Consider the following 23,298-nt stretch of genomic DNA (forward strand, 5'->3'; position numbering starts at 1 on the left):
TACGGGACAACTGAACTGAAGAAAGCTCAGAAAAGAAATATGACTATGTAGGCGTCACCGTATTTGCTACTGGGGTTTCATGACGCCCACATAGGCGTCACCGTAGTGAAAGAAATAACCAGTGTATTGCTGTGTTACCTGTACATTTCTTCACTGATACACACAAAGAATTTTGTCTCATTAGCTGTTTCTTGTAAAGCTCTGACTAGGTTTTGCACAAAAAATTAACTCAATGCTGTTGGATACTTCTTGAGTACATAACGAGCTCAGAAAGGAAGGATGCAGGCAGAGAGGACCCACTAAGGCAAGCAGTTTCCATGACATAATATGCAATTAAAAGAAAATCTGCAGTACTTTTAAATTAGAATTACTTGCATCATCTATCTGAATTATGTACCTCAACTCCCAGGACATCCTGGTTTTGCACAAAAAATTAACTCAATGCTGTTGGATACTTCTTGAGTACATAATGAGTTCAGAAAGGAAGGATGCAGGCAGAGGACCCACTAAGGCAAGCAGTTTCCATGACATAATATGCAATTAAAAGAAAATTGCAGTACTTTTAAATTAGAATTACTTGCATCATCTATCTGAATTATGTACCTCAACTCCCAGGACATCCTGTATAAAATGAAAACAACATTCTTGCTTAATGTCAAGGAGAAGAAGAATTAAGAAAAATTGAATGGAATTAAGATTTGCTTGTATACAATTTTTTTTCCTTGTCCACTACATTCCTCCACAATTTCCAGAAATTCTTAATATAATGTCAAACACTACTGAACCTGATTCCCTATAAGAGAATTCCCACATCCCTTTTTAAACCCCAAACTTTAAATAGATGACAAATCATTAAATAAATTTACACCTAAAAGCCAATATTACACCAGGAACAAATCTTTCAACTAAGTGGTGTTCCTCAGACAGTCTCCAACAAAACCAAGGCAATCAAAATATGTATATATAAACAAATATACTATGTGACAGATCTGCACAAAGTGTCTTGCAGTAGAGGTGATAATAAAGGTTGTATGCCATCAGCACTGAGAAAGTTTTTTAAAACGGCATAAGTAGAATGAAATATAAGATACAAATACCAATGTTTGAAAATGGGTACGTTAATGTTGGATGTACCCACTTATAACCTGCTTAAACAATGTAAGTAACACTGAATCCATAGGCCCCACCTATACCTGCTCAAACAATGTAACTAACATTGAATCCATAGCTGAAGCCTAACTTTTCTACAAAATCTCATCCATAATTTTTCCATAAAATTACTTTGACCAATAAAAAGGAAGGCTATTTTACTTTAGCAAAGTTAGGTGGTGGGAAAAGGGTTGTCGGTCAAAGGAAACCTTCTTTGTAACACTGGTTTAAGTACAGCCAGCCTGCCATTTTAATTGTAGAAAATAAATTAGTGATCAATGAACTTTAATATAAACAAACTGGCTGCTACCAAACTAAGTAAATATATGAAATATTTACTGAAATTGAATATTATCTCCTCCCACCTCAAAAATTAGACATTGAAAAAAGTACTGAACTGAACAGTTTAGTCCAAGGTATCCCACAGCATGTTCTGAACTAAACAATTTAGTCCAAGGTATCCCACAGAACGTTATTCTTACATACTTTTGCCTTTGAACAAATTATTGTGTTAATTTGTATACAAAACTACACAACAGTGGTACTTGCTAACAAGATAGTATAACATTTACAGCAATGGAAACCTAATAGTTACCCAGTGGATGTTAATATCTAGAAAATTAACAAAATTACCCTGAGAAAGTTTCTGTACTGTGGGATTACTGATGTCAGTGCTTTAGTTACAAGTCATTCAAGGACTTCCTGTACTATTCACATTATGCCAAATGCATATCTCTTAAAAGACAAAAGAAATTTGTCTGAAGATTGAGTGCATAGATACTCCAATAATACAGACAAGATTTCAACTTGTAGGAGCATTATTAACTTAAGCATCCATAGATCTTTATCATCCACAGGACAACATAAAAGCACACATTACAAGACTGAATGGGTTCACTATCAATCTAAATCTTGTAAAGAAGATGGGAAAAATGGCCATCCTTGAAATCCAAAGTTCAGTCCCATTTGTTCTAATTAGGCAAGAGTGAAGTCAGTTTCACACCAGAAGTTGTAATGTAATGCTTGCTACGTAGCAGATGTAAAATCATGTGGTTTTCTATCATATGTTACTTTTAAGATCATGATAGTTATTTATATAAGCATCATGTGCATCATCCTCACACTGATACTATATACAAATTGCAAACTCATTAGATTTTTCAAATTGTTTCCTCAATGCTTGTCTCCTAGAGTATCTTATCCTGGCAAAACAGCCATTTAATATTTACAAGGCTTTGCTAGTACATGTCTTAGTATTATAGTAGCTCAATACCCAGAATGGTTATCTGTAAGCTGTGATACAAATATCCATGTGATGAGTCTTAAGGACATGGGAACAAATCATTTGTAAAACAACAAATTTAGAAAGAGAATTAAAGATTTCTGTAAAATGATCAGATATTTATGATATTTTATCAAGCATAGCATCATTACATTGCATCAGGTGTGAAAATGCTTCAAGTGTACTGTCAATACCTATAAAGTGAAGTGGACCAACAGCCATCCATTGAAAAAATTGTTATACTGCATAAACTGTGTATGTCACTTACATTTATGATTAGGCACTCAATTTATACAGAACTCTACCTAACTGTATCCCAAGTTCCACTCATTAATGTACACAAACACTGTGGTCATAGTATCCTACACATGACAACACCATAAAACTATGGATCAAAACACTAAATCAAACAATCACATACAAATACACTAACAAACACTAGAAATGTAATAGTAACATAACATTAGGCATAAAACTATGATGAGCATGTGGAATAACAAAGAATATTGATGAGAAAATAAAAGATGATGAATAATACACTGAGAACGCATCACTGTGCCCAAAAAGTAAGTGTCTCTTCAGCCAATAAAGTCATTATTTCACTTCATGAAATATCCATCCAATTGAAGGAAAACTGATCAAGATCCATACAAAAGTGATAGCCAAGTTAATTTCTGGCACCCAGCTGGCCATCCCTCACTTGTCATGGAGACCAGAGTGGGCTTGGTGAAAATAAATTTGCAGTTATATTTCATAAGTGAATACAAACCAAGTTTTTTTGTAAAAAAAAAAAATTAATAATAATAACAAAATAAGAATGGATGCATATGGCTTTATGACAATGTGATTAGGCAACTTCACAGGCACAAACATGTTATTAAGGATGGCTCCAAGTGGCAGGAACAGTGCAGCAGCAGTTACATGCAGCTATCAAGATGCACACGACAAAGTTTACATTATATCACAAACCCACAGATCACCAAACTCAGGTCGCAGCTGTGGGTAGCTGCTGAGGAGAGGAACCAGGTGCCACCAAGGACTGGCAACACTTGTTCTCAAATAATACACATCACTCATTTCCATGAAATTCAATAGAAACAAAACATTCTCACTCCCCAGCCTGAAATGGAAGGGTTGTCAGGAATGGCAGCAGGGACTCAACACATGTACCACAACTAGTAGTCCCCTCATTTGCCACTACTGCTCACTAGGTGTTACTGGGGTGGCATCAACAGCAGCTGGAGTGGAGTCAGTAAGGTGCTGGAGAGAGGAATTGGTTTCTTTCTCTGAGGGCAAGGCAGCATTGTCAGCAGGAACATCTACGGTGGCCTGCGTCTCTCCATTACTGGACTCGCCCCCTTCATAGAAGGTCATGGTCTGGAACAGGGTATTAATGAGAGCATTCATCAAAATTCTCTGCACTATAAAGTCAAGGGAAAGCTAACGTATTTTAACCAACTCCATAATTAACAGACAAGCTAATTTTGTCAATAAACAGGCATTCCTAAATACCAAAAAACAAATATCAGAAAAAATTAACTTGATTGTACACACAGACCATGCATGGAGGGTATTTTAAGAACTGACTTAGTGAGAATACAGATAAAACAGTAAAATTAAGTTATTCATCCAAAATAAAAAAAAACGCTTGCTTGCATTAGAAAGACTACTTCCTCAATGCCAACAATCTTGCAGTAACTTGTCAGTGATTCTGTCAAAGATCAGACACAATCCCTTACAAAAGTTCATGATTCTGAGCACCATCAATAAAATGTAAGGTTTCAGCATGTAAAGTAGCTGCCAAAATTATCTTGAACTGGAAACCGGCATAATGAACAATATGAAACCTGCTGATTGATCATGTTTCACATCAGTAAGGCTGGTATTTATGGCTATGGCTTGCCGTGATGCTGATATGACAATCTATTTCTCAGGTCATAATACGTAAACAGCAACCATCCTTACTGTACAGGGCTGCCAACTGTTGCCACCATAATCACCTAAAGTGTCAAATAATACTGTTCATTGCGTCAGAATAAAGATCTGTTGGGTGGTACAGCTGTAACTATGTGTCTACCGTTACATTTTGATCACTGCCATCTCATCCTCTGAACTGAATCTATCATCACTTGAGGCTGCCTAACCCCCCTAGTAACTGCAATTAAGTACTGTGTTAATAAAATACATTGGCGGGCAAAGCAGACATCACTGCTGGACATCTTTACATTAACCATGATCTCATCACGTCATTCTACACTCAAGACTATACAATCTACATTTACTTGGAGATTTCAGTTTTACTATTGGCTTTAGATTTAGTTCAGAAACGTCATTTACCAGTGTTTATTTTTCTAAGATGATTGTAATAAAATAATTAATGTATTACTTGCAATTAAGTGCACAACAAGAATACAATCTGATGAGCTAGGTCATACTTTCTCTGGAAAGTAATATTATATACAGTTTACACAATGCTTGATGATCTGTCCATAAATAAATCTGACAAATCAGCTTAATGATATTAAATCAATGCCAGGTGTGAGCAAGAAAAGTAAGAATTTATTTCCTTGATCTAGGAACTACCAATGCAAAAAGTTCTTGTTAATTTTAAACATGTTTTTGGAAACGGCCTTGAAACTCCAAGAGGAAGGACTCCAACAGAATAGCTTCCTTATACATGTATACTTCCCTCACTGTGCTTACATGTATAAATTTCTTCCATCAAAATGTAGTCATATAATCTACAGAAATACTTTATGGACTTAACTTTTGAAAGTTAGGGAAAACCTACAATTTCCCTACAACAATACTTTGAGTCCACTGTTTCTAACACCAATTTCCTGACTATTATTAAGACTGATAATGGGTGCTGCTATTTATAATCCAATGCCATACAACAATGAAAGGTGCTTGAGATAATCATAATAGATAATACATACACATGCTTGATAAGAATTATGAAAAAAAATACTATTTACTAACTAGCAACAGATCCAAAAAATTGTGTATTCAAGTTGAAAAATACCTACATCAACAAACCACTGCAACTTTCATATCAAGCATGCTGAGCCATTACACAAAATACCATTACTAAACTACTAATACTAATTCATATCACTCCAATGAAACTACAACAGAGCTTAATAGAGAAAGAGTTTGAAAGGTTTAATTTTCTACCTAAAAAAAAAGCAGTTACTTAGTAAACAACTAGAATTTATCTTTAAGCATATGCATCTTCAATTTTAAGTAACAGTGAAGGTAGCATGTCTATTATGGTATCCTTTAAAGTTTGTGTGCATTGTACTCCTGCAAGATCCTAAACATTCAATATTAAGTAAATAAGACACTGGTCACCTCTATCCACTATCCAGTAAGCCAAAACACAAGAATTAGAATTAGTATACACAAATACTGCATAGAACATTAAAGTACTTATAACACGTGCTGAGAGCCCATAGGTGTTGCACGTCAATGACATCAAAGGATTTAATTCTAAAAAATCCCAGTCAAACCAAGAATCACTTGAACTCAATACTTTTTCCACAACACTAAACTGAACATTGCTACATATTTCTTATTCTAATCCATGTTATACCCTGCCTCAATGCAATAAGAAATGCAAAGTACCAGAAGGGTTTCAACTATAATGTATGCTAAAACTGAGAAAAATTAGATAAGAATGTCAATCCCTTTTGTTGATGCATGTTATATACCTGCTCAAAGCAGGATTCTGAAGTAATAAACAAGGATTACATATGTTGAAGCTATAATGGATTGAAGAGATGCACTAGCTAGCCTGAAAATTTCACAGAATGAAAAAAAAATAATAAATAAATAAATAAATATATATAATGAAGTTCTCAGCTAAGCCAACATAAAGCATCTTTGGCATGAAATAACCATACCTAAGCCAATATAAAGCATGTTTGACATGAAATAATCATACCAAACTGTGTACTGATGGCACACTGATTACAGCCATGCAGTCACTAAAATCTATGTACGACATATTAAAAAGCAATTGTTACTATACAAGTAAAAACCACAATATAAAAACCATTATGGTGAAAGTCAAATGACTGATAAGAATGCAACACCAACATTGTAAAGGTGAACCATCCAATAATATTTTCTAGTAAACTTATAAATTGAAGTGCACTTAGTAGTGAGCCTTATGTTGAAACAAATACTTTAGAGGACCAAAGGCCCCGAGACAGCACCAATTGTTGCTAATTTATTGGATACTAATATAGGGAAGTGTTAAGTTCATTCCAAGCCATGACGAAGAATAAAGAGAGAAGAAAAGCCAGTAATCACTCTAGGAAGGCATAGCAGTGGCACTCACACGTCAAAGGGGGTTGGAAGATACTATTTGGAGTTGAGACGGAGGTTTGCAGCAACAAAGTGGAGGAGGCAAAGGGAGAAAGAAAAGATGAGAATCAGTTGTTTCTCAGCTGCCTGAGAGGCATAATTCATTTAATCACCATTTGTCCCTTTACATTACCTTGATCTTTCTCCCAGACTAAAATAGCTTTAAACTTTGTTTGCTGCGAGTTTCCATTTAATTTTTTTTTTCTCTAAATATCCAGTGCATAACAAACTGTGAACAAGCAGTCAGTCTGTATAATTAAGTAATCTATGAAGGACACTAAACCCTTTCTAGACAACTTAAATTAATTATTCAATACTTTTGAGAATCTTTGTTGGCAGATGATTTTAAGAATTTCTTTCTCAGTCACCAAGAGATGTCAGGAAAGACAATCTTGCATCCTCATGATTAATTATGAATTACAAGGAAAAGACAACCATGGTAATTTATCCTGCAAAAAACAAGAAAAATAAAAATGAGAAAATATGAAAATGAAAATTATAATGTGCTGTAAACCGACAACAGGAAGAACGCAAGAAGAGTTGTATGCAGCGTGCACACACACGCACACACATTGTTATTAATAACTTTCTCCATCTTCTCCATAAGCTCCAACCATTTTAACTTACCAACCATATTCTCTCCCTCTCTTCCCCGTCTTATGCAACTAAAACATTTCTTATAAGTTTGGTGTTTACTTCATTACAATGATTTTCTTTCTCCAATTCTTAGGTGGCAAGTTTCAAACTCTGTATACAGTCTGTATCACTTCACCCTCCCATTTCATTTATGCTTTCACTTCAAGAAACCTATGACTGAATATTATCTATTATTACTTCATTCATAATAAACTTACACCAACACATATACTTCTATCCACATCAGGACAAGATCCCTCACGCTGAACACTCTACCCCTTCATGCAACTCATCATTCAAAGCTACATTTACCCTCCTAACATTCATCAAACATAATCCTAATAATTGTAACAAAAATAATATTCATTAAAATCAGAGAAAAGGTAATAATAATGATGATAATAATAATAATAATGATAATAAAGAATAATAAATTCATAAAAATCAGAGTAAAGGTAATGATAATAATAATAATTATAATAATAATAATTATAATAATAATAATAATTATAATAATAATGATAATAATAATTATAATTATAATAATAATTATAATAATAATAATTATAATAATAATAATTATAATAATAATAATTATAATAATAATAATAATTATAATAATAATAATTATAATAATAATAATAATACTGTTGAACCTCAATAACTTGGATTTCGCAACAAGTTAGACTCTGACCGACTCAGGGACTAAAGTCCGAGTTGAACTGCCTCCCTAGTGTTTTTTTTTTTTTTTTTCTCTCTCCTCACCTTCCTATATCTTTTTCTATTGACATCAAAAATATAATTCCAAATAAAAATTTCATTTTGATTATAGTTTAAAATGATACCAAACAAAAGTTGATCCGAGTTTACACCAATTTTGTGAAAATCTTTGGTATAAAAAACACTGAGATATTTGTTCTTAAAGATTTTTTATAATTTTGTCCTTGTTTTGCTATTTGTATTCATGTGATTGACATGAAATTTTCACACATGATTGTGTATATACACATTAGTGACTTCCTGGAGCATGATAAGATAACACATCAGATCCCCCCTTCTCTAGATATATTATTCACTTGTACGTCAGGGTTGGGAAGGAACCATCAGCAGCGTTGTGGCAATCTGCTATTTTACTACTGAACTGGACACTCTCCGAGTTGTTATTAGTGTGCGAGATAATGATACAGTGAAGTATTTATTAATCATCTGGTCCAGCTTTATACCTCTGTCTCAACATAATATTTTGTAATAGTGTTATTGTGAGAGTTGTGTGATGTATAGTTGTGATTATGAAGGTAGTGAGAAAAAAACAAGGTTTGAAAAGATAATAGCAGTCTTATGATATAGAGAGAGATGCTTGAGAAGCGTGGCAGTGAGGCATGGAGTGTGGGGAGAGTCTTGAAGAGGAGATAACATGCTTGATGTAGTGAAAGGGAGGTGAGAGGGGAGGCAAGGATTCAAGGTCCAGCTGCCTCCCAAAGATATGTTTTTGTTTGTTCCTTGTTGTCTTCTCTTCTTGAAGTTTCTGATTCTAATCCTCATCAATTTATGCCTGTAAGGAAGTTATTTCTTAAAAGGTAGAGGGCTAAATGATGCACTTCCCCTCTTGTCTCCTGGCCATGTACTGTGTAGGGCGCGAGTCATGCTATGGCGCAACCACACAAGACATTTAAAAATGGCTTCCTGGTGGGAAGGATATTTAATTATAAAAAAAATAATAAACTACACCATCTGGTAATTTAGGGTCTGAAGGTTTCAGGGAGACAATTGTAATCCCAAAATTTTAAATCCCCCCAAGATTAGTTGTATTTACCTAGTTGTAGTTTTACAGGGCCTGGGCTTTATGCTCGCGTGGCCCCGTCACCATATCTACACTTATCGAATTTCTCTTTAAAACTATGCACTCATTGCTGACACCACTTCCTCACTCAAACTGTTCCAAGTCTCAACACATCTTTGCAGGAAACTATATTTTTTAACATCTCTCAGACATCTTCCCTTCCTCAGTTTCTTACTATGCGATCTTGTGCTTCTAATGTCATATTCTTCTCTCAGAATTAGTTTCTCCTTATCCACTTGATCCATTCCGTTAATCAATTTATAAACTTGTATCAGATCCCCTCTCTCTCTTCTCTGTTCCAGGGTTGGTAGATCCATAGCTTTTAGTCTCTCCTCATATGTCATCCCTTTAAATTCTGGAACCATTCTTGTAGCCATTTTTTGTAGTCTCCAATTTCCTTATGTGTTTCTTTTTATGGGGGTCCACACAACTCCTGCATATTCCAATCTAGGTCTTATTTTAGTACTTATCAATTTCTTCATCATTTCTTTGTCCATATAGTGAAATGCTAATCCAATATTCCTTAGCAAATTATATGTCTCTGAAAATTCTATCAATATGGCTTACTGGTTGATTGTTTTCTTCCAACGTCACTCCCAAGTCCTTTTCCTTCTTTACTTTTTCTAGTTCTACTCCATCTCCCATCTTATAGATTCCCACTGGTCGTCTTTCACTTTTTCCCATTTCCATGACATGGCTTTTGTCCACATTGAATTCCATCTCCCATTTTTTACTCCATTTCCAGATCTTGTTTAAGTCTTCCTGCAGCATTTCACAATCCTCTTTTTGTTTAATGACTCTGCACAGTTTCGCATCATCCGCAAACAGATTTATGTAGCTGTTCACTCCCTCTGGCATGTCGTTTATATATACGAGAAAAAGTATTGGCGCCAATACCGATCACTGTGGCACTTGCTGTCTACTGCTCTCCACTTGGACTTCATATCTTTAACTACCATCCTTATTTCTCTCCTTCTCAAGTAATTTTCCATCCATCTCAATGTGCTTCCTTTTAAGCCACCCTGTGTGTGTGTGTGTGTGTGGGGGCGGGTTTGTACAAGTCGGACATTGTTTGTCAGACCAACCTTTCCCCTATTAGTTCGAGTTAACGAGGGTCAACAGTAATAATGATAATACAGTAAGTCCTCATCATACGGTACTTCTTTATCCAGTAAATTCACTACTACAGTAAGTCCACATCATACGGTACTTCTTTATCCAGTAAATTACTACTCTCGATTCAATATACAGCCAAACCCCACTTAACGAAGGTTCACACAACAAAATTTCACTACAATGAAGGTTTCCTTTTACTACCATCTGCTCGTTTAACGAACACCAAACTCGCTTTAACGAAATTTTATCCAGGTAATTTTTTTCCAAGTCTGAAAGCCCCGCTGTATAACGCAAGCTGACAGGTTTTTGGATACACCAGCACCTCTTTTGGACAAAACCCGCACCACTCACTCCCCTAGTTCAAAACAATAACAGCGTCAGCAGCAGCTTGTCTTCCCTCGCTTTACATGCCACCAAAATGCCCTGCAATGTCGCCTAGCATTGCTAAGAAGACCAGGAAGTCTCTTACTCTCGAAGTGAAGCTGGATATTATTCACAGACATGTGAGGCGAGAAAACTAATAGCATTGCTTCCCAACATGATTTGACTCCATCTACTGTCTTTACTATTTTCAAGTCAGCAGACTCTATTAAGAAGGCTGGTGAAATCATATCTTCCTTGCAAGCTAAAAGAACCACCTGATCTCGTAACTCTGCAATGGATAAAATGGAAAGCCTTGTGGAAATGTGGTACATAAGTTTTGTATGCGGTAAAATGATGCGCCCTTGTTTACATTCCACAGGTTGCCAGCTAGCGTATTTCTCGCTCCACTCTCCCTCCCTTCAGAAATTTAAGATCATCAACATCATAAAGTTACTTACATACATACATTAGTGTACATTATAATAACTTAGTCTTAAATTAAACTCTTAAATGTTTAACTTCATAATTTTTACTTTCACTAAACCTTTCACTGTACTATGATGCACTCTCACTGTTTACTCTCAATGGAAGTTAGTCAGGGGTCAAACTTGTTATAATTGGTTCGCTTAATGAAATTTTGCTTAACGAAAGGTTTTTTAGGAATGTAACCCCTTCGTTAAGTGGGGTTGCCTGTACAGTAAGAAAAATTCACATACGGTATTCGCTCATGTCGTCCGAGAGGTCCCAGCGTGGGGGAGCAGGGGTGAAGACAATATCCACGCCACACTTCCCCGCCACTCACAGTACTGACTATAACTTGACCACCCTTAGAGCCTGTTATCTCTTCCCCTCCCCTCCTTTTTTTAAACTACATTACATATTACTTACGCCTAACCCTCCATTATCACGTGAAATTGGTGCTTAAAAAACCACACGATAGCGGGAAACGCGATAACGGAAGTGAAGAATAAATAGGAAATAAATAAATTGGTGCCTCAACCCAAAAATGTTCTAAAAATTTTCCAGTTACCCTAAATTTACTACAATTAATACTGGAGTAGCTTATTACCATTTGACAATCTGAAATGAATGAAAACCAGCTCTGAACAACAGAATACCACGTGCGAGACTGAGGGGTGGTGGTGGTGGTGTGGTGAGCAGAAAGACAGGAACCAATCAGCTCCCTTATTCAAATCACATAACGTGAATACACAGCAATGATTGGCTGCTGGCTCCTTCTCCTCCTCATGATCATTATCTTTCTCCCCCTCCACCTCTTCTTCTTCCTCCTCCTCCTCCCCCCCATCCAAACATTCATCAGTGTGTGGTTGGGATATGGGTGGTACTACTACACTACCACTACTACTACTACTACAGGTGCGCAATAATGACTTTCCAGATGCGCTAAAACTGAATCTTGCAGATTTTCATAAGTGCGCGTTAATGCCTAAACGCGATCACAGAAGGCGCGATAACGAAGGATTAGGTGTACATGCATTATTAATTAGATGAATAAATGGAATATTAAAGGGTCTGTTGTATGCACAAATATATTCATAATAACTATGGCAAACATTTAAAGCCTACTACCAGCAGCGAACCATGCAGCAACTGATTAAGAGCACAGACAGGTCTGGCAAGCCCACTATCAGAGAATGGTGAAGTCGTATAACATCAAGCATGCCTTAGATAACATCAAGTCATCTCAGGACGAAGTGAAGACGTCTACCATGAACTTGGCTTGGAATAAAGTAGCCAGAATGCGCGCAAGACTTCCCAGGCTTCGCTGAAGACAACATCAGTGTGATCAGAAACGACACAGTAAATCCGTGCCATAGGGCTGGCTTCGATGAAGTTGATGATGATAATGTTCAAGATCTTTTGGAAAGCCATGCTGAACTTCTCTCAAATGATGAACTTATAGACAAGGCATCACAGGAGACAGAAAAAGAGGGAGACGAGGAAGAAGAACCTGTGCGTGGCCTGGACATCAAAACTCTTAGAGAATGTCTCATGGGTATCGAAAAAGCTCTGGAAACCCAGAAGGAATGTGACCAAATCCTGCCAGGAGTAGCAAAAGTGGCTCATGACGTAGAGAAAAGTGTCAAGATTTATCAAGACATCTATGATGAAAAAACAAGAAACACCAAATAGTCCTCCATCAACTCGTTCTTCAAGCCAGTCAGACATGCCGTCCCTGTCACACCTGCCGACCCTGCTACAGTTGGCCCTTCCATATCTGGTTCTAACAGTGCAGATGACAGCATCTTATCCTCATGTGCCCACTCGGCAGAAGATGAGTAAGGGCTGAGATCCCAACTGTCCCTTAGCCTCTGGAGGGACATCATCTGATAGAGTACATGGCAAGTGAAAGGTAAATAAAAAACATTTTCAGTTTGTTTCTTTTGCGCAGTACTTAACATTTTTTTTCTATAAGACTGTTTTCATGTATTTTCATTTCTGTAGGGGGGACTTGACGTGCTGGAACGCATTCCCTATTATTACATGTTATAATGGGTTTGGTATACAGTAATTTTGATCTGCGGTAAGGTTTTCAGGAACGCATATGTACCGTATAATGAGGACTTACTATAATATAATAATAATATAATAATAATATTATAATAATATAATAATATTATAATAACAATATATTAATATTATAATAATATTATAATAATAATATTATAATAATAATATTATAATAATACAATAATTATATAAATAATAATAATAATAATAATAATAATAATAATAATAATAAATTTTAAAAATCTGGAAAAAAAAATGATAAGAGTAAAGAACAAAAAATAAGGTGAAATCAAATCAAAGAAAAAACGTCACCCAAAAAACAATAAGCAATGGCATCCATCAATCACTGACAAGGAAAATAATTTCTTGAACAAAAAATCCAGAGTATAGATATATCCTGAAAGTTAAAAGAAATACAGAGCATGTTCATACCCTGAAATTATAAAAAAAAAAAATTAAATAAAAAAAAATAAATATTTAAGGTCTTTGTTCTTAAATTTAAGCCATGTACATAATTATAACCTTAATTAAGGGCCAGTGTTCAACTCAACTCATGACAACACTAACAGATCTATTTGATAATGTAGCAAAGACATGCTGAATAATATGAAAAATCAACTGAGTTCCACTACAGCAACAACAGTAAAAAAATCCTTTCAAAACAAATGGCACCTGCAGCCTGCACCTAGCAAATGCACACAGTACTACCACGAGCCATCTCTCTTCCTTTTTCTCTATATAGTAAAAGACAGTAACAGCTTTCCTACACTTCCTTCATGTCCTATTTTACATCCATGCTTGACAGATAAGCTAAAACACTTGTTCCTCAGCATCAGCTTTCCCACTGCCATCAGTGTCTGGAGTCTTTCCTAGCTCCTGCTTACCTAATGCTTTCTCTATCTCATATTTACTTCTTTCACTGTCCAGACACACTTGTCCAGTATTAGAATTTACTCAGACTTAGCATTACAGCCTCTCTTCCATATATACATTCATCAAAGTCAGTACATTTTTCAGTGCCTTCTCATTCCCTCCAAGAAGCAGCATACCATTTCCTAACTGATCTTTCTATGAAAATCTCAAATTCCTGAGGTTTTACCAATAATTTGATCCCTTTTCTCACTCATGACCTCTGTAATATAATTGAAACAGCTTTTTTTTATGCCTTTCACTTTTCTTTACTACTTCCTTTATCTTGTCAAGTCAAACAATGCCAATAGCAACATTAAAATAAAGCTATGGTAAAGCTAACTTTCTGCCATCAGTACTACTGAACTCCTGTCCAGCCCATTTCCATGAGAGCCTAACAGCAGGTGACTAATACCAAAACTCTTATGTAATTCCCTGAAAGCAAAGAAACACAGTATCCTTCATTCATCAGGAAGAAGTAATTACTGTCCAGCCAGTTGAATACAAGTCATGTCACAAATACATGACTGGGAATACAGTGATGTGCCTCACCTCGGTGGCTGAAGGGTGGGTCTGAATGGATGGGTCGTCAGTGTCTTCATCCGAGTCATCGTCACCTGAAGAGTCATTGGCACGCTCTTTCAGACCTGAAGCGGGACATACCAGCTAGAGTGTGTCACAAACTGATTTGCATAATGGTGTAGTGCCAAAACATCCTACAACATACTAATGACAGCAAAATTACATTTGCTCCAGTCTGACTCACTTTTTTTTTCCATTACCTGGTGATCCTAACTGTTAATGCAGAACTTCATGACTCAAAAACTAGTTTGGCTGCTCTTTCAGAAAGAGTCAAGATTGCTATAATACATACAAGGTATCGGAGGACATCCATGCACCACAAGAAAAAATGTAAATGGGAAAAAAATACAAAATGTAAAGGATAAAAACCAACAAATAATAATAATAATAATACTCAGCAGTAACAGCAGCAAGAACAATTCATCCTGCACTTGTTCCTTAAGCAGCTGTATATCTTTTTTGACTATTGTTAGTTATGCAAGACTCATTATATCATAAAACTAGCTCTTGCTGACTCATCTTGTCTATAACCTTCCTCATCCATGTATCACAGCTTCAACAATTATAGCACTTCACTCCTTGCACTCCATCTCTGCCTCTTCATTCACTGTTTCAACAATTCAAGGACCAAAGCAACTATATTCCAAGTGAAAACTAAAGTATGGAAATAGACATCAGCCATATTTGTTGTGGAAATACATTAGTCTATACTACAATGTGAGAGACCACATAAGCTGATGTCCATGATTCTGACCAGAAATCCACAGAATATTGGTCCAAAATGATAGCTGCAAACTATGCAGGTAGGGTGGCAGGGAGACAAGATGGTCAGAGATAGCATCACTAGTACCTGATATGGGAAGGTTGGTGGGGCTCAGGGTGCTGAGGTGTTACAATCTACACTGTTCCAATACACACTGTATTGACTTGGGAATGTTATATTGCTCTGTCTAGCATATAACAAGTGAAATACACAATGAAGATGCACATTACAGCCATCTTGACTACATAAAGAAATCCCTCAATATATGGTAATTTCTTTTTATACCAATGTATTATTTTCTGACACCCATTTCTAAGAAATTTCTTTAAAGGCTGACTAAGGTAAGCATTTCACAAAGCTAATAACCACCTTATAAAAAGACAGCTGGGAAACATGTTGGAACAATTGAGATCACACTCAATCCAGTTAATAGTGATCTGTACTATGGATAGTTATGTTAATTGGTGCTCATTGGCTGGTTGGCCTCAGATACCTCATTATTTCAGAAGCAAAGGCATTTTAGCACCAGCCACTACTCACCATAGCTACTCACCAGCCCACCATAGACTTCAGAAGTGTTCGGACAAATTAGGAATCCACAGGAAGTGGGAATATTAAGGGAACATACAAATCCAAAGAATCCCAGGTAAGACTACAACACTAGATAGGCAGCTTGGAATGCTCCCAAAACAGAAATTTCCCACAGATGAGCAATGCCTGGTGCCAGATGCCATTCATACATAGGAAATCAACAGCTTCTAAGGGGCAAATCCACACGGCATTTATGTACTATCAGTCTCCTTCACTTAAAATATTAAAATCAACAAAGACTGGCATTTCCCTAACTTTTATCACATGAATAAAATACTTTGTCCTAAGAGCATCAACAACTATGCTATACTTAAGAAGCTTCACACTTTGAATATCCACTAGTATACAGGAATAACTCACCCACTCACATTGCATGACTGAACTCACCTTCTTCCACATTACCATCATCATCATCATCATCATCATCATCATCATCATCATCACCACCATCATCATCATCACCATAACCACCATTGTCATGACCTGCTTTCTTCAAGTCTGTAAAACCAAACAGTGTGACGGTAAAGCATGCTCCCGCCCAGACATCACAACTACAACAGAGTGCAGAGGGTTATGCATCCATGTCCCATGCTTCCCATTATGGATTCCAAGCAGCTACAGAAAGGGTTCTCAACCTGGGGTTGACCAAGGCTATGCGAGAGGAATTTTTGGGGTACGATGTAACAGGTTTCTCAACATAATTCAGTTTTGAATAACTGCAAACCTGTTTGTGGAAACAAGTGCTAGGCTAGATGTGTCCTCCACTAAAACCAGGACACAACATTAACAGGGAAACTTCAAGTTATGTCACTGAAAGAAAGCTCTTTTGGACTAGTTGCCACACAGGTTAATCTGGCAAGCCCATAACACAGTGGGTAAGGGGTACACAAGATTAATAAGGTTGAGAACCCTTGGGCTACAGTGTGCTGCAGGCTGTTGTGTAATGCAAGTGAATAACAATGTTAAGTGAACAAAAATTACCAGAAATTTGAAAATGTACTTTCTTTTCTTGACTATCTGAAATATTTTTTTCAGTATCCTCTACCAAGCTGATTCCAAATGAAAGCAGTGTTTCCTCCTTTGTGACCCTTCTTTGTAGAACTCTTCAGCATTTCATATACACTGTCAAAACTCACATTTTGCATCATTTATAAGCTCAAGCTTAAATGCTTTCAATTTTACAAGAAAAAAAAAGGAAAATCTCAAAAGGTAATATAGGGATGTGTATAGAGAATATAGAGGAGTTTTCCAATAAATTTCTCATAGAAAAGACAAACAACTCTAAACGAACAAGCTACACCATTATAATGATTTAAAAGGATTCTGCAGCACAGCTTCTCTCGACTTGTTTTGGTCAGTGCACCTTTTTTGTTACAAGAAGCCTTCAAAGAAAATTTTGAGAATTGTTTTCTTGTATTCTAGTGATCGAATCAGACTTTCTGGTGCCAAAAACCTATGGCTACATCTTTTTGAGCTGATCGCTTTACTTTAAACTTTTTATATTTATCCTCATAATAATAAGCCATAAATATTAAAAATGGCTTTTTCACAAGATGAAAACCACTTCATTCCATTTTTCAAAGCACACAAAGCAATAGTACCTTAAACCTTTCCATAAGCTTGTTTGTACTAGTTTACCAAGTTGATAAATATGATGTTGGGGTTAAGTGTTGAGTGTATCCTGATGCTGGGATAATCCTTTCATGTTACTACACTGAAAAAAAAACACAAGGTTCCTCCTTAAACATGCACAAGTGGGGCAAACATAACACCACAATGAAAATAAGCATAAAATGTCACAAACAAGCAAAAAGCAAAAAAAAACTATACAATGTGCAAAATAAATTTCAGGACAATACACACACAACCACAACCACAACCACAACCACACCCACACACACACACACACACACACACACACACACACACACACACACACACACAGCCAAGGCACATATAGTGACAAGTTGTTCCTCTGAAAAGAGATACATTGCAAGGAAGTTTTGCTTGATGAACAAGAACAAGGACGGGTTACACTACAAAAATTTCACTAGAGGACAAAGGCATGGACACGATGGAAGTAATAAATTTATAAAGATGAAAAGAAAATGGAAGAAATGATAATTTTACTTGTCATACTACTAAGGAGGACTGAAAAAAATCAAATAAAATAGAAAATAGGTGACAAAACAAAATTATGAGGCATAAAAGGATACAAATAAGAGTAGCAGGAAGAATGACAAATATGAATAGAGAAAGAAGACAAAACATCAATAAAAGAGGAACAGGAGAAGAGCAGAGTACTCATACCAATATCGTCCCACCACAGGGTTGGGGGCGGGGCATCATCATCCCCATCACCTGTCTCCTCCCCAAAGAGACCACCACTCAAATCAATCAGGTCAGCCTTCTTCACTTTCTCTCCAGCCTGCTGCTCTGTGCCTTGGCTCTGGGTGCGGCTGGTGCGGCGGGGCGGGGCAACAGGGCCACTAGGGTCATCAGGGGCTGGACGACCATAGGGATTGAGGTACATGACTATATCCAGCTCATCACTCGAGTCCTTCTCACCATCAGACTGGGAGCCTCCCAAGTCATGCACTGCTGGGTGTTGCACAAACTGGCTGGTTTTCTCTCTCTCTCTCTCTCTCTCTCTCTCTCTCTCTCTCTCTCTCTCTCTCTCTCTCTAAATCCTCAATCTTTTCATTTCTCAAGCTTTCTCCATCACCAGTATGCATTGCCTAACAACTCCTTTCCTTCCTACCTTCAGGCATGCAAACTTAATAAAAGTCACACAGAAACACACATGCAAGCTATCAGCATTCCAAAGCTTAGCACACACAGAGATGGGAGGATTAGTTTATGACTAGAAGAGCCAGTAACTCAGTCTGATTAATGAAAATAAATCCTTTAACCAGCAAAGCAAAGACTAAAAATGCCAATTCTCTCCAAAATGTAAATTAAGTAGTGCTGAAGCTACAGAAAAATAAATCCAAGGAATTCAATCCTGTTATAGCATATGACAGATTAATTTATATGCATACAATACTTTTAAAGATAAACTTAAAAAAAGCACTCTTGCAGCACCATACTAAATACCCAGAAGAAAAATAAACCATAGAGAGCATACAACTCCAAAAGCAAAACCTCACCCTTTTAAAAGTGCAACAAAGAAAATGACAAGGAGAGAAAAAATATCACAAAATACATTAAAGTGCTCCAGCAAGTGTCAGCTCTTGTGACAATGACAGTCATGGTGGTGACGATGAGTTCTGAAAACCTCTTACAATATAGATAGGGGGAAAATAAAAGGAGAGGGGTAATAACTTGCTGAAGAGGAGAGTTAGAGAGGTACTGACTGGTATTGAGGTTTCCAGAGTCGTTGGGCTGTGTTTGTGCTGAAGAGATTTCGTCATGGCAGGAAAGGCAGACTCGGAGGGGTTTGCTGGACTGGTGTTGGAGGATAACCTTCTTGCTGGAGCATGGCCCACATACCACCTTGCCACACTTGCGACAGTGGTGCTGCAGGCATGGAACAGTGTGAGTGTGTGTGTGTGTGTGTGGAGGGGAGGACTGTACTACTATAGTCTTTCCACTCTATGAAGTCCATTCAGGGTGGGGTAGGTATGGTCGTTTACAATTATCCATGCTGCCAAATCAACCTTCGTACATGCATCTCTCTCTTATTTATCATCCATGTGCTGTTTGAAAGTGATATTTTATGTATTGCGTGTATAGTAAAGGAAGTTACATAGTACAATGAGTGTCTATGTTTAGGATGATAACGACGATTTGTATAAATTCTATGGCATGTGGCAGCGTTTTTTTCCCATGTTGCCACGTTGGTGGTAGTGGTGGTGGTGGTGTCCCCTTTCATCTCTCTGCTGGGTCAAGTCAGGCCAGGCCAGAGTTGCCAGGCTGGCGGGTTTCCCGCCAATATATATATATAAAGTCCCGGGTTACATCGGTCTCGAGTTACGTCAAACTCGTAGTTACGTCAGTCCACTATAAGGCAATTTAAGATAAAAAAAATTGAAAATTTATAAATCGTTAAGTGCGGGATTTATTGTTATTGTTGGTGGTTGCCCGCCACACCACCCGCCTCACGCTTAAATACAATAACACCCTGCCTCACTTCCACCACACCGTCGCCCCTGGCAAGAGTGTTATCCTACTTCTGCGTTTACTGACTCAAGTTCTTAGTATCTTGCTCAATGGCACCAAAGAGAAAACTTCTTAGTGATAGCAGTGATGCTAAGAAAAGAAAAACCATTACGCTACAAGAAAAAAGAGGACATAATTAAAAGACATGAGAAGGCTCGCACACCCATCACAACAATAACAACTCCGGAGCCTTCGCCTGGGCCACACGACACTCGCAGCTGACTTGCACCATCTGCCCCTGTCTGCTGGTCCCTATTGCCCTTTCCTATTGCATTTCCTGCCCCGCTGCCCACGTTTCTACTCCCACCGCACTGCACTACGCTCCCAGCTGTCCACCCTGGGCGTCACAACATTCGACCTGCCCACCCTTCTGGCGGCCTCAGGCGTCCACCTCTCTCTGCAACCTGCAGTCCTTCGCATTCGTGGCCCTAATCAACAACAAAAACAAGCTTGTGTTTCATATTCCTACATACTTGTAAATAATATAACAATATAACCTTTAACTTACCTGAATGACCATAAACAATGATTGGTTGAAAACTCCATAATATGCTTTGAAATGTACGGAAACTCGAGTTACGTACAAAATCGACTTACGTCATGTTTCAGGAACGTAACTCTGGCGTAAACCGAGACCTTATATATATATATATATATATATATATATATATATATATATATATATATATATATATATATATATATATATATATATATATATATATATATATATATATATATATATACACACACACACACACACACACAAAAGGGGTTTTCTGAAAGTTTGAGAGAAAATGGACCAAAAACTAAAGTTTGAGAGAAAATGGACCAAAAACTAAAGCGGAGTATTTTATTATTATTCATTTCAACTTTTTTCCACACTACCTAAATAATAACAATAATAATAATAATAATAATATAAGAGAGAGAGAGAGAGAGAGAGAGAGAGAGAGAGAGAGAGAGAGAGAGAGAGAGAGAGAGAGAAATTAACAGATGGGTGGTGGGTCAGTACTTAATCTGATAATTGGGAGTCGAAACTGGCAACGTCGCACTCATGGGAATTTCAGAATGTGCCCTGCCCTGAACGGCCTTCATAGAGTGGACGCACTATAATCGATTGGTTATGTGGAGCAGGAAGAATGTTTGTAAACAGGTAGGTAGTGGTGTTTACTTGGGTATATTTGAGTGTCAATATTTAACACGTGAGGATGTGGTATGAGAGGAATGTCTATGAACTGACAATGGAGGTGAGAAAGGTGTGTTTCCTTCTCCTCTCACATACTCAACAATATGGATATGGATTCTCAATTTTTTCCTTTTATCTCTAAACCACCAAACCTTGATTCCTTCAACCACTCTAGATGTATTTCCTAACTGAAAAACCAAGATGAGTTACAATGGCCAATGATAAGCTCCATCACAAAAAGAATGAGGAACAGAACATTGGAATCAAAGGTGTACAAGGCAATAACTGTACAAAAGGAATTGAGGAATTAATGAGTGGAATTAAACAAAGCTGAAGAAATAAGCACAAAATGGACAAGAAGTTAACAGCAAAATACAAAGATAAGGCTGTGGAGGAAGCAATAAGAGGAAAGACAGAGTAATAAAAAGAAGAAATGGTATGTCATAGATACAAAAATTTCATATACAAGACATACAAACAGATGCAGAGAAACATAATGAACACAATGCTAGCTATATCATACAGTCATAAAAAATAAAGAAAATAAAGAAAAGAAAAAGGAAAAAAACAATGGCATGTCAAGGAAGTGTAAGGGTTAACTCTCACCCTTCTATTGATGAGGGTGAACTGGCTCTTCTTGCAGTGCATACAGATGGTAGTGTCACTGTCTGGCACCCACACTGCTGCATGGTTCTCTGCTGCCTTCTTGCCGCCTGTTGGTAGAATCCATCATGAGCAATGGTGGTGGTGGTGGTGGTGGTGGTGGTGGTGGTGTGGTGGTAGCTAGTACTTTAAGGTGGTGGCTAGTACTTTAAGGTTGTGGTGGTGGTGGTGGCTAGTACTTTAAGTAAAATAACTACAATAGAAATCTGTTAATCTGAACACCAATAATGCTTACCTAAGAGAAGGCATAGTGATGGCTTTACATGATAACAATATCAGTAACATAGGAAGGTGCCAATGTATAAATTCAAGGAAGTGACCTTTGATGAACTAAGTAACAATCATGTAATAGAAGGTTATAGTATATTATAAGTATCTAAGTATCAAAAATCAAACAAAACTACAAATTCTGAGACAGATAAAGGAAAAATGAAGAAGTCAGAACAAAATCAAGGCTGAGAGAGAGAGAGAGAGAGAGAGAGAGAGAGAGAGAGAGAGAGAGAGAGAGAGAGAGAGAGAGAGAGAGAGAGAGACTTACTCTTGCGCAGGAGATCCGAGACGCACTTATTTATATGAGCCATCCACTCAGACTTCTCTGTGGCTGTCGCTGCATACACTGCGAAGGATTTGGTTGGGGTCTTGATGAGCCAGCCATTACGAAACTCTGCAAAACAGATTAACATAAGAAATTCAGAGACTGAGAAAGACTTATTGCAATGAGAAATTAGGAAAAAATACGAAAGATGAGAGAGATCCAATTACATGTAACAAAACAAATAAGAAGGGAAGATGAGGCAAGAGAAGTGACAAAAAGCAGATATTAAAAAGTTGAATTGTATAGAACAAAAATGGGTGCAAAAGGAAAATGGAAAAAATAACAAGAACTAGAAATAGCACAGCAAATAACAGTGTAACAAACAAACATCAAACACATTGAACAGATCATGAATGTTATACAAGATATTAGCAATGAGTTGAATTATGTAGAAGCACCAAATTCTAAAAAGATAATGAAAACAACATTGATCTAAAAAATACAGTACTTAGATTTCTAAGCTATATTCAGCTTCCACAATGATAACCAAGTATAGAAAATATCTGCTCATTTTATTCCTAGTGATCATAACACACCTACTGAATTAAGGTAATCA

General features: G+C 37.0%; 1 protein-coding gene across 7 annotated transcripts in view; it reads right to left on the reverse strand.

Moving 5' to 3' along the window:
- Positions 1-677: 677 nt before the first annotated feature.
- LOC123519506 (pleckstrin homology domain-containing family F member 2-like) overlaps positions 678-23,298 on the reverse strand; it is a 41,418-nt gene continuing 18,797 nt past the window's right edge. For 5 of the 7 annotated variants that reach the window (XM_045280859.1, XM_045280857.1, XM_045280861.1 and 2 more), the window contains 7 exons: positions 22,686-22,811; positions 22,091-22,197; positions 19,491-19,653; positions 18,445-18,732; positions 16,522-16,632; positions 14,751-14,845; positions 678-3,808 (listed from right to left, as the gene is read on the reverse strand). In XM_045280859.1, the coding sequence (XP_045136794.1) occupies positions 3,629-3,808; positions 14,751-14,845; positions 16,522-16,632; positions 18,445-18,732; positions 19,491-19,653; positions 22,091-22,197; positions 22,686-22,811 (1,070 nt within the window). In that variant the 3' untranslated portion in view covers positions 678-3,628. The remainder of the gene's footprint in view (positions 3,809-14,750; positions 14,846-16,521; positions 16,633-18,444; positions 18,733-19,490; positions 19,654-22,090; positions 22,198-22,685; positions 22,812-23,298) is intronic. The other 2 variants (XM_045280862.1, XM_045280863.1) reach the window with 2 other exon arrangements.

Source organism: Portunus trituberculatus, chromosome 45, assembly GCF_017591435.1.
Source record: "Portunus trituberculatus isolate SZX2019 chromosome 45, ASM1759143v1, whole genome shotgun sequence".
NCBI lineage: Eukaryota > Metazoa > Arthropoda > Malacostraca > Decapoda > Portunidae > Portunus > Portunus trituberculatus.